We start from the raw sequence: 16,617 nt of genomic DNA on the forward strand, positions 1-16,617 counted from the left end.
TACTTGAGCCTTTGGTAATTTCCCTTCCTTTTCTTCGGAACCAACTTCTTGCTTCACAATAATCTCTAACTCAACGACAGCGGCACCGATGAGCGAAGCAACTATTTCCATGTCAAGAACACCAGTACTTCAAAAAGAATGATGCACCAGTGTTTTAGCTTTTTAGAGAGTTTAGGCAGAAAGGATCTACGAAACCGGTGGATGTTATCGGAAGTCGCTTTGCACTAGCATTTATATAAAGGTTAATACTACGAAAAATCTCAAACCGATACGCTTGTGTCAAATTTACCTCAAACTATTTTTTTCAACCACCGAAAAACCCAAACTTGAACATTTGTAACAAATTTACCCCAAACTATTTTTTTGACCACCAAAATTCCCAGACTTGTATACATATAACAAATTTATCATCCATTATTTTTCGTTAATTGAATTAATTTAATACCACGAAAGATTCAAATTGATACACATGTAACAAACAAAATGTAAAAACTCCAAACTTGTACATCCAGCAATGGCCACGTATCATCCAACTCAGTAATTTGACGATAAAATTTAACGAAAACTAACAGAGGGTAAATTTATCATAAGTGTATTAGTTTGCGGTGAATTTGTCAATGATGTACCAGTTTTAGGTTTTTAGTGGTCAAAAAAATAATTTAAGATAAATTTATCATAGATATATTAATTTGGAGTTTTTCGTGATACTAACCATTTATATAACTACCAGGATAGCCACATCGCTGCTTCACCGTGTAGATATACTTGATAATGATGTAAAATCCCCGCATAAGACGACTACAACAATACTTTTCAAGGGTCTTCATCTTCAAAATCAAAACCTTAGCTATTAAGCAAGGATTGTTACGCGCAATACATTGACTATTGAGACATCGTTGGCTTCTGACTTTGCTTCAGGAAGCACCGTCCTCGTTCGTTTTGTCAAGTATTTTTTTTTTTTCTTTTTGGATCGAATGTTTTGTCAACTTGACTTGATTCCTGCGGGCAAAAGCTGGTTTTTTTTTAAGAACAAATATGGTGAGTTGGTCCGGTTTTGCATATAGCAAGATATTCCATTCACAGACTTAGATTGAGAGGTAAACGCAGTGAGTGACGGTTGTTATTGCTCCAATCAGATGCAAATAATAAATTTAGCTGAAAGTTAGGCATAACAACGACGGAGATTTCTCTAGCTTATCCACGTTCTAAAGTGAAGCTTTCTCCGGTGACGATGAGCATATACAGAATACAAAATGACCATAGACAAGTAAATGCACTAAACGCTCAAAATGATTCTTCAAACTGATGGTGATTCAATGTTGAATTGTTATTTCATGAAGCATGATCATGAATTGAGACTTAATAAAGGCGGATATAATTGAGACCATCTTTCATATCTTCTATCTTGGTAATCACTCCGACCGTCACGGGACGAAAGACCACCGGATGGCTTCTAGAATGCTCAGATTGCCAACATGACAGATCAAACGTGATGTTGAGGCATGAAGAGGGGGTTCCAAATCCAATGAACTTGTCATGATTCTACTGGATCAACAGTATTCATAGACTGGGGAGGGGCAATTCGCTGATGTTGATATTGGGCCTTGGCCCAATCTGACAACTCAAATGCTAAGTAGACTATCCTTAGAAATTGAAAAACGGAGACTTCGGCCCCAACATAACCTCATGGGAAAAGGCAGGACCATTTACTTATCCTCTGAGCAGGAAGACGGGAATTACACGGAAACGGAAGTTCTACTTAACTCTTAGCATCGGTAAGAAAATAATACACAGAAATGAAAAAGAAAGAAATGCTCGATTGAGGTGCGTAAATCATGTTATTTCATGAATTTATAGTTTGAAGGGATGGACATATTCTATACATCCTTAACAGCCCAATCCTCTGTTTAGTTCAACATTGGCTTTCCAATCCAATGTTCTTGCGCAATAGGGATCGTCAAGCCATGACTCCGCCAAGACGATCAAATCCGACAGCAGGAAGAACTCACGTAAACTGCGACTTCATATGACATGAAACAGGTTAAATTATTGACTAATAAAACTTGTGGAAGTACGAAGTCCCTAACTAACAAATAGGAGGAAAACGTGTTTTTTTTTTCCCCTTTTTTAAAGGAATGAGTTTGTTAGACCATTTCTTTTGCCCGGCAAAAGAAGCCAAAGCTTTCAGGGCTTTTCTTCGTTCTTTATTTTTTAGTTTTAGAGAGGAATGCCATTGCCAACCCCACCCCTCCCCGTTCATTCTCAGTCTCTTCCAACAACCGAAGCGAAGAGACAGGGAGGGAGTCACTGTCCGATCAGAAACTCTGTTCCGTCAAAGTCCAAAGGGCTCTGGTATACTTCAAAAGTCGTCGTCTGGAGGCAAAGCTAAGTAAACACCAGACATCAGACAATGCTCTCTCATCTTACTTTCCATCAACTTCCCTCCTTCAGCCCCAAGCCAAAATTACAAAAGAGGGGAAAAAACAGAACACCCATTTGAAAATCCTTTGTGTTAGTGGCAATCACAGCACGTTAACTCGCGTAAAGTTCGTGTATTTCGCACATGGGCACTCAGGTTATGGCGAATGAACGCCGCACATATGATGATTATTGCTCGAGACATAAGAATTATATCTTTTTCTTTTAGAAGTACGGTGGCCAAATCTTGTTTTATTACATCAAGTCAATCATCGAAAGACGGGTGTGTTTATCTAATTCTTCTACAGTGATTGAGTTTATCCACCGCATCGGTGACGGAATTGACGGATTAATAGTCTTCGTTTCTCGAGTCCCATGTCACTTTCCCTTCAACAACAACCCCCGCTCCTCATGTGTAAAATAAACAAACGCGGAACTCGACACATCCATTTCTACTACCCCAACTTCTAAGCAAGTTTTGGTGACTGAAAGCTACCTCAAACCCCCCATCAAAACCCCCTGACCTTTTTGCCTGCATGGCACTCCTTCGCCAACAACATTCTTGTTTTGGCCATTCTTGCCAAACGAATCAGGGAAGACAGAGAGGAAAGCAGAAACTGGGTGTCTCTTCTTCTCTTGGTGTTAACTTATCCCTTCGTTTGGGCAAAATAAAAAGGAATGCAGCTTCATATCTCGCCGAGTTTGCGACACGTGACCGTGCTTCCGGGCAAAGGAGTGCGAGAGTTCATCAATGTCAAGGTCGGGTCGAGGCGGGTCTCATACCGCATGCTGTTTTATATGCTGTTGCTCTTCACATTTCTTCTGCGAGTCATCTTTGTAATGACGGCGGTGGACGGCATCGACGGGGAAAAGAAGTGCTCCACTATAGGTGAGTCCTACTTAGTCATAGTTTCTAGCATAAAGTTTGAAGTTTGTATTGAAACTAATGGATCAAAGGTAGAACTATATATCTGCCTGTCAAGAAACACAGTTCAGCCAAGAACGTTAATGACCTCTCGGAAGCCTCTTTCTCTGTTCAAAGAAGCAAACAAAGGACAAAGCAACATAAAGATTTCCTAAATTAAACGCAGAATGCATTACCTATTTGCGTGTTTACATAGTTTTGCTGACATCAAAATCAAAATGTTCCAAAATATCTTTCATCGGTTTGGTGTGCAAAGAGTAGTATATGATCTGGTAGTTCTATGAAGATTATTCCGGTTGTCAGGTGGATAAAATCAGGCTAACATGACACCCTTCAGATTAGAAAGCAAGTGGAAACAAAGCGATTCATTCATTTTTACCTAAGCTGTCACGAAATGTACCCTCAAGTTGATTAATCATAACAGAGGTCTGACATCTAGGACTTGAGTATGTGATGATCCTTTAATAGGTCGCATCATGTATGCATCGAGACTTCAAGGCACTTATTTGATGAGTTGAACAAAAATTCATTTATTGTTTAATTATGTGAATCTTCTGGTAATAAATGTTATGCTCCCTTTATGTGGTATCCCCAATTGGGATCAACTTCTGCCAATCGTTAGGTCGGTCCCTAGAAGTCGATAACCATAATGCACAAGGTCCCCAGGACACACCTTAACCAAAAGGTTTCCCTGAGGGATTTAGCTTATCATACTCAAATAATGCAGTACCGACAGTAAAATTGGTTCCATAGAGATGATAGATCAGAGAAGCCAATAGTTTACCAAAGGCTGACATACAATCTGTCTCAACAAGGACAGAAAAATTCAGTCCTCGGGTTTATGTTAAAGCAGGTTATAAATTATCACACGAACATGAATCACAAGCAATTCTGAAAGTCGCGTCACTAAATACCTTACTCAGAAATTCTACGTGATTATTCAGTGATTACCTCTATGGTGGCAGGTTGCCTTGGGAAGAAACTAGGACCCAAAATTTTGCATCGAAGGCTCGAACCAGCAGTAATCTCCTTCCCAACATCTTCATTGCTCAATAAATCTTCTTCCACATCTCAGTTCAAAGCTTATCAAGGAAAATAATAACTCTCTTGCCGCTGCCAGAGATAATAACTGTGAACGATTTTACAGGTTCCAGAAGTAATATACCAGATCTTAGACACACCCGTTTCAGAAGATGAACTTAGAGGAAAATCCAAAATTCCCCAAACCTTGGAAGACTTTGTCGCTGAGATGAAGGAAAGCAGATCAGATGCCAAAGCCTTTGCTCTCCGGCTTCGAGAAATGGTACCAACCTCATGTCTGTTCCACATGATCAGTAATCCCTAGATACATATTTAATCTTGACAATTGTTCTTGTTTCATCATTTTGTGTATTTTGTGTACATTTACCCTGTCAACAGAACATCATGTCCCTGTAATATATTTGGAGCTTTAGCTGATTAGAAGTGTTTATGTTCCAGGTCTCTCTACTTGAGCAAAGGACTCGAACAGCTAAAATCCAAGAATATCTATATCGGCATGTTGCATCTAGCAGCATACCAAAACAGCTTTACTGTCTGACCTTAAAACTTGCCAATGAACACTCCACGAATGCTGCCGCCAGATTGCAGCTTCCATCAGCTGAGTTTGTCCCAGCTCTCGTGGACAACTCTTATTTCCACTTTGTCCTAGCTTCAGACAATGTTTTAGCCGCTTCTGTGGTCGCAGCATCGCTTGTCCACAATTCACTCCATCCTGAAAGGGTAGTCCTCCACATAATAACAGATAAGAAGACTTATTCTCCAATGCAGGCGTGGTTTTCCTTGCACCATCTATCACCCGCCATAATCGAGGTCAAGGCACTCCACCACTTTGACTGGTTTGCCAAGGGAAAAGTGCCTGTGTTGGAAGCAATGGAGAAAGATCAGCGTGTTAGGTCACAGTTCAGAGGAGGGTCATCAGCCATTACAGCTAGTAACAGTGAGAAGCCTTATGTGGTTGCAGCAAAGCTTCAGGCACTGAGTCCTAAATACAATTCCATGATGAATCACATAAGAATACATCTACCTGAGGTACGAAGACCACAACTCTTGGTTTTTTCTTCTATACGATGAATTTATGCTTACTTCTACTTGATCTTTTGCAGCTGTTTCCAAGTCTAAATAAGGTAGTTTTCCTGGACGATGACATTGTTATTCAAACCGATCTTTCCCCCCTTTGGGATATCGATATGAATGGGAAGGTCAACGGAGCTGTTCAAACATGTAAAGGGGAGGATAAGTTCGTGATGTCAAAGCGATTAAAGAGCTACTTGAACTTCTCCCATCCTCTCATAAGGAAGCATTTTGATCCTAACGAATGTGCATGGGCTTATGGCATGAACATTTTTGATCTAGAGGCTTGGAGAAAGAGTAATATAAGTCTTACTTACTATCACTGGCTTGAAGAGGTAAGCACCTCAATATCAAGAATATAATCAGCGCCATGCTATGTTTGTGTGATTTAACCAGTCTACAACACATCGCATATGCACAGACATCGCATATGCACAGACATATACTCCTCGCATATATAGCTTTCTTGCTTACATCAGATACACAATAATTGACAGCTTGTAATGAAGGAGGTGATAACAGAATATTCTCGGACGTTTTTGTATAATAAATTGAAAGTATAATGCAGATGTCTCTGCAACTCACTCTGCCTTCAATTTTCCCATCCTCTCTTCTGATAATAACCTGAAGTATAATGTCTCTCCAACCCATACTGACTTCAATTTTCTCGTGCTCTCTTCTGGTGCAGAACTTGAAATCCGATCTAAGCTTGTGGCAGCTAGGAACATTACCTCCTGGGCTAATAGCATTCCACGGTCATGTTCGCATAATTGATCCCTTTTGGCACATGTTGGGGCTTGGATACCAGGAAAACACAAGTTTTGCAGAAGCAGAGAATGCGGGCGTCATCCATTTCAATGGCAGAGCAAAACCCTGGCTAGACATAGCCTTTCCGAAACTTCGGCCACTGTGGGCCAAGTACGTCGATTTTTCTGAAAAGTTAATCAAGGGCTGTCATATTAGAGCTTCTTAGAATGCAGATGGAGGGAAGCTGCCTCACCATGTGGAACATAAGAGCTATTGTATCTGTACATGACAAGAGAAACAAAAGGGAAAGTCCGCAAATTTAGCGACCACAACTGAGGGTGCATATGAAAGAACAGCTTCAGCATCTTGCAAGTTTTGGAATCTCTCTTGTGCCTTGTAATTTACTCTGTTCTCTCTCTTACTGGTTTCAATTGAAAGATGTCTTCGAATAAGATCCCCCTCCAGGCATAGTCTTCAAAGGAATAGCTCACAACGACTACAAAGAAAATCTTCCCTCTTTGTACAACCTGCTTTACATAAACCCGAGTACATTACACAAAAATTAAGAATACTAAAAGCAATGCATCCTCAAAAGAATGTAGGGCGGACTCTTCACTGGTCGGGAGGCTTAGGATGGAATTATTCTCAGATAACCAGCCAGGGAATAAATGAGAAATCAGACAAAAATAGAATTTTGCTACAAAGAAATGCTACTTTCTCCCAGTTACATTGGACACAAGCTCCTTCAAGAACTTTGCAGACTTGGTAATAGGCGAATTGATGGCCATCAAATTATACAGCACGGTTTCGACTTCACCAATGGATGGCCGAGATTTGAACCTCGAAACCACCTTCAAACTCCCTGCCTCTTCTTCTTCGACAAGAACAGCCCATCTCTCCCCACTGACCACCCCATCTCTAACGCACTTAAAGATCACTCCTTTCCTCTTACTCAAAATCCCCTTAACTTCCAAGCCCGTGAAGGAATAAATTACCTCAAACGATCCCACAAAACTCCTGAGCTCACCAAAGTTGTCCTCTTCATCAAATGCCCATTTGGGATTAAACAGTACAACCGGCTTCGGGCCCACTATCTCAGTCGATTTTTTCACCGCATTCAACTGCGAAGACCCTGGAGCTAAAACGACCACCACATCAGCAGAATTGAAGATCTGGACATCATCATCCTCTGTGACCGATGACACGTCTGTATGCTCCACCTGAATTGCTATATTCGATTTAAAGCCTTTGGTAGAAGATTGCTCGTCAGGCCATAAAAACAGAATCTTGACAGGAGAGCCTTTTCTCTTCACGGGCAAGTCTTGGAACACGTCCGAAACGAGCTGGGACAGCGAGTCGGGCGAGTCGTCCGCCAGGGGGATCTCGACTCTGAACCTGGGTTGCTTCAGTTTCTTGAGTTTGCCGGCGAGTTTGGGATTGTTGAGGGGCTTCTCTAAGGTGGTGGAGAGGCAAGTCCTGGCTTGCTTTATGGCTTCTTCTCTTGAGGCTGGTGGGTTCGGAGAAGAGAGCGAAGCTTGAAGAGAGAGCTTGCCGGTTTGGGGTATCCGAGGAAGCGTTCGAGGGCAGAGAGTGATCCGGGAATTACGTTCGTGGGCGGGAAGTTGGAGAAACGAGGAAGAGATTTTCTGGGGCGACAACCTCGTTGGTGGACTAGGATTTGTGCGAATATGAGTTTCGAAAAGAGTGGAAGCCATTTGAGTTCACTTCAGAAAGAGCAAAGCCTTGGGAGTACACCAGAGCAGAGAACAATAGCTTCATGCATGATCCAGATAAGGTTTCATTTTATAGCCGGTCATAAGCCCTTCGAATTAAAAAAAATTGGAAAAATAAGAAAAATTTGCTTATGGTTAAGAACTAACATTGGACAGGTGCATTTTTAAAGTAAATTATTATGATTTTCAAGAGATTTTGGCACTTACTAAATTTGCTGATGAAACAGTTTCATCTACCACAGAATTTTCGTAATTCAATCAAAATCGATGTGAAATTTCCTCCGGAGATCATTGCTTGCGATTGATATGATCCTGAGTAGATCAAGATTCAAACAAGTATTTCATCCCTAAGAGATAATAACATATGACATATTTCTGTTTTAGAGAACAAGGCAACAACTTCACCAAAAATGATTTGTTATGAATTTCCACTCGAAGTCATTTCTGGAATATCTGGACTGGAGACCCTTTTACCGAACTGAGTAGTTTACAAAACGTGATGAAGTTCACTTAGCAACCAAGACTAGAGAACACAAAACAAAGCAGAGATGAGAAATGAATTGGCATCAGAACTTATTACAATTAACATGTGAGGACTGAAGACTAGCATTATCATTATGAAGTTCCAACTTCGTACTGTCATCCAGCACTCAAACTACCGAAGAAAGACTTGAGGAAGAAGTAACAGCACCGGCAATGACAAAATCGATTCCGTTCGGCAGCCGTTGAAGGGCACCAGCTTTGGTCCCAGGAGTTTGGCCTTGATGGGCGAAGGTGGCAGGAATTGCCGGAGGTGGAGGCCAGAATGGTTGTGCCAGTCATGGCTTTCAGCCGCTGATCCAACTTTTTCCTTCTCGTTTTCACCCCGTTGCTTCTCGTCACGAAGCTCGTTCTTCTCACCCTGGTCAAATTTTCTCAGTAGGAGGAAATGACCGAAACATCCTCGTGGGAAAGGATATCATTCCGGTGGTCACCAACAAGCCGCGCTCTTTTCAAACGGATATAAACCGAAATCCAAAAACACAACCTCGGCTCTCTCTCTCTCTCTCTCTCTCTCTCTCGCTCTCTCTCCCTTCTCAAACTCATCACACACTTCTTTACCTCCACTTCAGCCCCTCCCTCCTTCGCTCCCACCAAAACAATGGAGCGTCTCGCAAACTTAAACAGCCTCTCGAAGACCCTGCCTTCGCCGGTTCCAACCCTTCCAATCCGTCAAGCCACTCGGAAGAGATCGACGGTGAACGAACATCTGGGCCTTACTTCAGACAACCTTCAAGAACAACGTTTGGCACTGCAAGCTTCTCGTAGAACAGCTCTCGGCTTCGCTTCGGTAGCCCTTATTGGGAGCTTCGGCAATCGATTTGCTCTCGCCGAGGATAATGGCTATTGGCTCACCGGCCCAATCCCCGTGCCTCCCATCTACAATAGTAATCATTCACTTTTTCGCCAAATCTCCGTCTGTGCTGTTCTGGTTCTGTAATTGAATTTCGATTTTGTTCTTTGGCTTGAAATTTAGGGATAATTGCCTTCGGCAGTCTTCAATCTGGGTTAATTTCTGATGACAACCTGCATTTGTAAAACTGTATTTTGGAACTAGAACGGACCATTTCACCTGTTGGAACCAGTTGGACTTTAGATGGACTTGTTTTTCAGATCTTATCATATTGAGGTTGCTTTTTCGTCTAGACACGTATTCGAATGGAACGCATAATGCGACCGATCAAACTCCATGCTGTCGCATTAGTTTCGTGGCACTAAAGAGTGATAGCAATTGACACACACCTTCATTCTGGTGTCGTTAACATATTCTTAACCTTCTTAGGGCCCGAGGATCGCAGTCATTTTATGAAAAAATGCAGGATGTATCACCGTCGTTCAAGCACTTCACTCAAAACTAAGTAGCTTATCCAGAAATACGTTCTCGATTTCTAATCCTATCGCATGGACTTACAGAGATTGCGAACGAGAAGACTGGGACAAGGTCTTTCGTGAGGAACGGGATTTACATTGCGGACATAAAAGTGAAAGGAAGCATGTACAGGCTGAGGAAGTATGCGTTTGATTTGCTAGCTTTGGGAGACTTGATTGGGAAAGATGCTTTGAATTATGTCAGGAAGTATTTGAGGCTCAAGGGGACTTTTATGTACTATGACTTTGATAAAGTGATCTCTGCTGCTTCCGCTTCTGATAAGCAGCCCCTCACTGATTTGGCCAACAGATTGTTCGACAAATTTGAGAAGGTAAGGGTAATTGTATGCGGTTCGCAAAGCGACAATCGGATTACCTTTGCTCATTCAGAATCGGTCATGGAAAATGGTTCTAAGGAACTGCTTTAGACAAGGGAAATGGAATGGTCATCTGGTTTTTTTGCAAGTTCAGGAGTACATCTGCTATATTCTAATCTCTTTAGAGTCCTCTGAATCAGAATAACGTACATTTACTCCCATCTAGTTTAAGTTCTTCAGTATGAAAACTATCTTTGATTTGTGTTTGTGCATTAAAATCTTCATATCTCAGAGGAAGCATCTAATAAGAAAGACCTGCGTTGTCTTTTGAACTACAGCTTATTTTTTACGGCGCATAATCTTTTGAGGTCTAAAGAATGGTGATTTGCATTTGATTTCGCAGCTTGAAGATGCTGTGAAGAAGGAGGACTTGCCAGAGACGCAGTCTTGTTACCAAGACACTAGTATCATTCTTCAGGAGGTTATGGATAGAATGGCCTAAACATGAGGCAATTGTCAATCTAAAAGAGATTTTGATCATTACTTCAAGGGGAAAACTAGCTCCAGTTGGTTCTAGAAATATCATTTCTATTCCTTTGTTCATTTTCACTGTGTATTGTATTGCGAAGCCACATCTTTTTGTCGATTGCGGTGATAAAAACTTGCCCTAATTTTCATGTTCTCCGTTTGAAAAGTTTCTAGTTTTAACAGATGATTGAATTATGTAAAATGAGCAGAATTTAATAGTCAACAAGAATTATAAGCATGACGTAAAAAAAAATTATGGCTGTATAACTAGTACCACATGCCGATAGAGCTACTTTTCTTGCTCGAACTCTTAGCTGTAATGTAGATGAATTAGGAGCAGCCTATGGTTGCAGTGCATCCATCAAATTGTTTCAGTATATTCTACCCCTTATTGCAGACCACAGCAAAAACCATTACAATATCACAACAAGGCAGACTCTCTACAGATTCTAGCAGATGAAAAAAGAAGTCTCGGGTATATTGGAACTGGAAAAAGAAAAACTGGAGCCGAAATTCACCTCATCAGTACGCAAAAGCATTGGGGAAAAGGAAAATAACTGTTCTCAATGTGGAGATGCGGGGTATCAATCCATTCTCATGCTAAGCGAGCACTCTACCATCTTTCTACTCCCCTGTTTCATAATTCACACAAGGACCTACAATATCCATGTGCTTACAAACGCCCATGGAGAAATTTTTCTTACCCACAACACCATTATGGTTTAGGTGCACTCAGACACAGTTTGGCACAACAAAACCTTGTCTAATTGCACATGGCAAAGCTACAGTTTTAAGGGAATGTATGTTGGTTTAGAACCTATTTAGGTGCTGAATGAGCCTAGTCTTGCTCTTTTGGTTGCTTATTTTTTGAATAGGCGTGTTTTTCTCAAGAAAGAACCTGCAATCTTTATTAGGTCTTGATTTCGTGGATACCATGCCGATCAATTAGCATTCTGAATTGGACGCTGTGGATGGATTGGTTTGACCATTGGCTCATACCGAAAAACTGTAGTTCCCCCCTCACCCCCTCTCTCAGATATTGCATAACCAGTTGCTTAAATGATGGATCTTTTAGCAGAGTTCTACTAGTAATAGACACCATTTCCTGCTTGTCCCCGGCCCGTTTCCAGCACTACATCCGGCACTAGTTGTTGGTATTCAGTCTATACTCTCCTCGACTGAAATGAGGCGACAAATGATGTTAGTTAAAATAGCCAAAGCTTAAAAAAAAAAATGCATCAATAGCAGCTGGTGGCAAAAACCCTTGTAGGACGAGTTAGCAGAAGCATAATCCAACTCGCACAGTGCAATTTTTGGTCAGATGTAATGTTTTGTTACAGAGGCGGTACACGTTAATCAGTACTTACAGCGGTTCAGATACATCCGCTGTTCCGTTCTTTCCCTGCCCGGTGGCAGAATGCAAATTGGCTTTCGGGATTCTGATTTCTAGATACTTGTCACTACTCAACTTTGCCTCTAGTTTTCTCCAATCTGCATCTTCTGGCAGCTCGAGCCTCCTCACATATCCATGTTCCCACCAGTGCCCACATCTCCAATCCTTGGTATTGGACTCTCTCTGTGGCTTCCACTGCCCACTAATTTCCACCACCTTTCCGTTGTCGGTATGAATTTGAACACTGTTTTCCCCTAAAGCTGCTTTAAGCATATGGTTACTGTCACGAAACCGACCGTACTATAGTAACAATATTCCGAAACAAACAGGTAGTCTCAATTTACGGCCAACCCTTGCATTATATGCTTAACTCTTTCATAGTATGCTTCTGATCATATTCATGTACTTTAAGGACTGGGCCGCAGATTAAGTTTCCGGGGAAATAGGGGAGTTCTGTAGTTTTCTAACCCAATGATCATGATAGGTTTGCTTCTTCTCCTTAGTTCTTATGCTTTAACCTACAAGGACGGCATAAGAAAGGCCCAAAACTTACCTGGAATTTCTGATTTCAACACGTAATCAATATCAGTCTGAAACCAGTCGACAGTGCTCTGGCCGCAACTGCGAAACTTGGACAAGAACACATCTGAATTGAAATCCCACAGAGGGAAAGCATCAGATGGATCGAAGAACTTCCCGAACAGAAAGGGGCTAAACAGCAACCCCTCGCCGAAAACCTTGTGGACCACTGAACCACCCTGGCTGAAGAACTGCTTGAATACCTCCTCGTTCAGCGATACCGACCACTTCTTGGGAGCATGATCGTCGGTTTTAATATCGAGCTGTCTGCAAGTGCTCATCTCACAGAGCTTAGCTTGGATGTTTAGCAGGCTTCTCTTGGGGGGCAACTCAGGAGAATTCTTGCCTTTTATAGTGGGAAAGAAGAAAAGAAGTTCCAACGGGAATATTTGGAGGGCTGTAAAGCTAGCGGGAATATTTCCTTTTTCTCATCGCCTTTCTTCTATTGGGTCAGAAGAAGTTATGGCAGGCAGGCTAGGCACGCAAGATGCCGTCTGGCCATTCGTGTAGATTCCGTGCTTCTCAGTATGGAGAACTGAGAAAGAACACAGCTTCTAGGGGCCTTTACAAGTCATCACCTAGCCTCTTGATTCTACATTTTACCAGTTTGAGGTATAACTTTGCATGCAGCTCGTATAGTAACCGCTTCATTTCCGGTTCCGCAATGAACTTATCGATATGTTCGGCGGTAGATCGAGCAAAATGAGAAGCACACTTTTCCTTCTCGACATCGATTCTCTAGCTCGGTGCTTGTTCTTTATCAGAAACTACCTTGTCTGATCTTTGCCATGTGTGAAGCTAGGACATAATGCTTCATATCATTTCTCCAGAAACGTTACTTTCTCTGGTGGGTTTACACAACATATCACCAGATTCGGCACGAAACCACCGATCGCAGATGCCGATTCCTCCTGATGTGAGAGCAAGACCACACATGGGAATCAACAACACCCATCACGGGGGCGAAAGGCGCGTGTGAAAAGAATATTTTGGTGTGACTTATCATGTTCCCGCGAAATCTCCCTTTACATAGACAATTCCAAAACCATCTCCCTTTTCCAGAAAATGGTTCGCAAAGCAAGATAGGCATCGGCTTTGATCAATGTTCTAAAGACTTTCAGCCATTGAAGTGCCTGAATCACTGAGAGAAAAAGGAGGGAAAGCAAGAGAATTGCCCTTGTTCGATACAGAACCCTTATTCAATTTAAGATCTAATTGCGAAAACATGCCCAAATCGTAACTTGTGTCACTGATCAGAACGAGTATATCACGAGGACATACCGTAATTGTCATAGGTTAGGTGCCCCTTTGCGATCTCAAGAGTTTCTTCAAGTCGAGCACAATTCAACAGTAAGAAGGAGAGAGTTTTGTCGTCGTTTCTCTTGAGTGCGTCTCACTAAACTAAGAACGATGGGGAGAGCGTCTATTGTTATCGTATATTAAGAAACGTGACTTTTTACGTTTTGAAAAAAGATTGATAGATAACTGTTTCAATAGTTATCTCTAATAGGCAGGTGTGATTGTCCGAATGGGTGCACGCCATAAGTCCCCATGTACCAACAGCCCTGTTCACCATTGGAGGAGTAGGCAATCATTGAAATCCTCAGCATCCAGAAGGCCCATTTCTTTATGAGATGGCTGTCTGAGACTGGAAGGCTGCGGCTCATCAAGGCATAGGAAAAGACCATCTGTCAACCACAAAGTCCCCACCAAAAACTTCAGACATCGAAGGCAGCAGGAAACAGGTGAAACACTTCGGATTGCGTTTGTTTCAGAAAAATTATTTTTTCATAATTAATTTTTCAAACTTCCACCCCTCAAAATAATTTGGTCAACGGAAAGTAAATAAATAAAGTAAATTTCTAAATCTAAAAAGGTAAAAATACTTTCCGGATTTATTTCTCTCGATTTTTTTAATATTTTTATATGATAATACAATATTTTTTTATCTTTTAACATTTCAATTTTGTATTTTATTTTATTGTTTCGTTTCTTTTTCTTTCTTTATTTCTTTATTTCTTTCTTTTTCCTCCTTCCTTCACTACGACCGACTGCGGATGGCGACGATCACAAGGGAGCTCAAGCTCGCTTGTAGGCACCGACAACCTTTGCAGTGGAGGAAGAAGGAAGGAAAAAAATTAATAATGAAGTGTAAAATATAAATTAAAAATTCTTCTTTTCCTAAGATAAAGTCACGAGATTGAAATCATTTTTCAAATGAGAATAAAACAACAGAAAATATTTTCTGTCACATATTACCAAACAACAAAAAATAAACCATATTTCTGAAATTATTTTCATTTTTCATGGAGTTTTTGGTGAGATAAACGCGCCCTTAGTATCAATCCTAACTTGTTCAAGACCCTTTTAGCTTGACATCTAACTATAGGACCCTAAGTGTGTGGCAACATGATACGTTTGGCACCCTTAGCTCCATCACATAAATCAATCTTAAGGACTTACAACACGGCTCAACTCAATTCGTTCGTAAGGACTCATAACACCGTGTTGTCCCGGGCCGTCGGCTTTTATGGAAACTCGGGGAGAGTAAAGGGCAGTCTCAGGCCTGTCGAATCGCGCAGTAATTCCTCGCCGCCGGTGTGGCTTTGAATAGGAAGCCGGCGACGAGAGTCAATAAGAGCTTGCTTGTGCACTCTGCGCAGCGTGCGGAAGGCTACGCGAAATTGCATTAAACAATCGGACGAAATGGAGGCCTTCCCTGGCTGGCCCTGTGCTTGTATTCTTCCTCCTTAAAGATATTCGGCGACTTTAATTAGCCTAATATTTGGGGAAAGATGATGTGACAACTCTCAAATGATTGCGGGAGAAATCATCTATTCTCGAAAGAAGAAAGGAGAAGTGAAGGGACCAAATGGGCGGAGGCATTCTCGTTTGACGGCTTTGTGCGAGTTCAAATCGTCCCTATGCAAAATCATTTTGACTTTTCTTTTCTCGATTGAATTACTTGACCGGTTGCATACCGGTAATTGAACAGTGCCGTTAATACCGTCAAAAATCTCGAACCGGTATCCTCACGACGCTTTTAACCTCGAAACTAGGTTTCCTCTCGCGCATAAAACCTCGGGACCTGTCTTCCACGACAAATTTGTTCCCGAACTAATTTTTGCCTCACAAAAGATCGAACTGATGTATGTCACCCGCGTATGTATAAATATATATGGTCTTTGTCGTGGGAAAAACTTTATGATGAAAGAAAATGCTTTCAAGAAAAAAAAAAATCATTTTTCAGGAAATTGTATTCTCCTTTTTTCAAGTTGGGGAATTCATTTGTCTAACTTTAAGCATTCGTGTTTTCTTTGATCGTAAACGATTTTTCGTTAACTGGTCATTTTCAGCACACCAAACGCGTGAAAAGTCTAGAAAAATAAATAGATAAAAATCCTTTCGCTTTTTTAAACAAACACGCCATTATTCTTTGTTAGCATTCCGTCCAATACCTTGGTAAATGCATACATATGAACGCCCATGGCATAAAACTATAAGACGGAAAATGAAAAATCCAATATGAAAAATTCATGTACGTTAGACATAATGTATTTTCAAGGAGAGTTTATCCGGGTTAATGGTATCGGTTTGAGATTTTTTTTTTTTTTTTAGAGACGAAAATTAGTTTAGGGATAATTCTACGAGACGGAAAATTAATATTGAGCTAAATGTGACCAAAGGCGCCAATTTAAGAGCGGATTGAATAAAAGTCATATTTTGGGAACACATAAGAATTAATTTACTGTTCCACAGACGACATAAAAATATCGGGTTAACGAAAAGATTCGCCGACCGTTCCGGGATGAAAAGTCACGGCCCGCTCCCAATTTTCAAAGCGAGGTTACCGACACGTGGCCGCTCCCGTCCTATTGGCCGACCGGATCGTGGGTGACCCCACTTGACACAGTCCCGACGTTTTCCTCGGCGGGATTCTGCAGGCGAGGCCCATCA

General features: G+C 41.4%; 4 protein-coding genes across 5 annotated transcripts; 2 read left to right on the top strand and 2 right to left on the bottom strand.

Moving 5' to 3' along the window:
• The first annotated feature begins 2,981 nt into the window (after positions 1-2,981).
• On the top strand, positions 2,982-6,681 carry LOC115749911 (probable galacturonosyltransferase 12). Its single transcript, XM_030686947.2, has 6 exons — positions 2,982-3,307; positions 4,309-4,364; positions 4,491-4,646; positions 4,823-5,413; positions 5,488-5,790; positions 6,144-6,681. The coding sequence occupies exons 1-6, from the start codon at positions 3,097-3,099 to the stop codon at positions 6,426-6,428; spliced, it is 1,602 nt and encodes a 533-aa protein (XP_030542807.1). The 5' UTR covers positions 2,982-3,096; the 3' UTR covers positions 6,429-6,681.
• Positions 6,682-6,696: 15 nt separating this feature from the next.
• On the bottom strand, positions 6,697-7,986 carry LOC115749912. Its single transcript, XM_030686948.2, has one exon. The coding sequence runs from the start codon at positions 7,915-7,917 to the stop codon at positions 6,913-6,915; it is 1,005 nt and encodes a 334-aa protein (XP_030542808.1). The 5' UTR covers positions 7,918-7,986; the 3' UTR covers positions 6,697-6,912.
• A 1,024-nt stretch (positions 7,987-9,010) lies between these two features.
• On the top strand, positions 9,011-10,844 carry LOC115749916 (photosynthetic NDH subunit of lumenal location 3, chloroplastic). Its single transcript, XM_030686952.2, has 3 exons — positions 9,011-9,362; positions 9,889-10,175; positions 10,564-10,844. The coding sequence occupies exons 1-3, from the start codon at positions 9,077-9,079 to the stop codon at positions 10,660-10,662; spliced, it is 672 nt and encodes a 223-aa protein (XP_030542812.1). The 5' UTR covers positions 9,011-9,076; the 3' UTR covers positions 10,663-10,844.
• A 714-nt stretch (positions 10,845-11,558) lies between these two features.
• On the bottom strand, positions 11,559-13,833 carry LOC115749917 (21.7 kDa class VI heat shock protein). 2 transcript variants are annotated; one of them, XM_030686953.2, is made up of 2 exons: positions 12,635-13,833; positions 11,559-12,344 (listed from the first exon to the last, which is right to left on the bottom strand). In XM_030686953.2, exons 1-2 carry the CDS (start codon positions 12,939-12,941, stop codon positions 12,052-12,054), a joined length of 600 nt encoding a protein of 199 aa, XP_030542813.1. In that variant the 5' UTR covers positions 12,942-13,833; the 3' UTR covers positions 11,559-12,051. The 2 variants fall into 2 exon arrangements, with proteins under 2 accessions (XP_030542813.1, XP_030542814.1); XM_030686954.2 differs by having other exon boundaries at positions 11,559-12,341; positions 12,635-13,330.
• Positions 13,834-16,617: the final 2,784 nt, after the last annotated feature.

The sequence above is a fragment of the Rhodamnia argentea genome, chromosome 2 (genome assembly GCF_020921035.1).
Source record: "Rhodamnia argentea isolate NSW1041297 chromosome 2, ASM2092103v1, whole genome shotgun sequence".
Taxonomy (NCBI): domain Eukaryota; kingdom Viridiplantae; phylum Streptophyta; class Magnoliopsida; order Myrtales; family Myrtaceae; genus Rhodamnia; species Rhodamnia argentea.

Coding starts and splice junctions, on each gene's coding strand:
- LOC115749911 (XM_030686947.2), top strand. CDS start 3,097: ATGCAGCTTCATATCTCGCCGAGTTTGCGACACGTGACCGTGCTTCCG. Junction 4,647..4,822: donor CTCTCCGGCTTCGAGAAATG/GTACCAACCTCA, acceptor TTTATGTTCCAG/GTCTCTCTACTTGAGCAAAG. Junction 5,791..6,143: donor ACTATCACTGGCTTGAAGAG/GTAAGCACCTCA, acceptor CTTCTGGTGCAG/AACTTGAAATCCGATCTAAG.
- LOC115749912 (XM_030686948.2), bottom strand. CDS start 7,917: ATGGCTTCCACTCTTTTCGAAACTCATATTCGCACAAATCCTAGTCCA.
- LOC115749916 (XM_030686952.2), top strand. CDS start 9,077: ATGGAGCGTCTCGCAAACTTAAACAGCCTCTCGAAGACCCTGCCTTCG. Junction 9,363..9,888: donor CGTGCCTCCCATCTACAATA/GTAATCATTCAC, acceptor ATGGACTTACAG/AGATTGCGAACGAGAAGACT. Junction 10,176..10,563: donor TGTTCGACAAATTTGAGAAG/GTAAGGGTAATT, acceptor TTGATTTCGCAG/CTTGAAGATGCTGTGAAGAA.
- LOC115749917 (XM_030686953.2), bottom strand. CDS start 12,941: ATGAGCACTTGCAGACAGCTCGATATTAAAACCGACGATCATGCTCCC. Junction 12,345..12,634: donor GTTGAAATCAGAAATTCCAG/GTAAGTTTTGGG, acceptor ATATGCTTAAAG/CAGCTTTAGGGGAAAACAGT.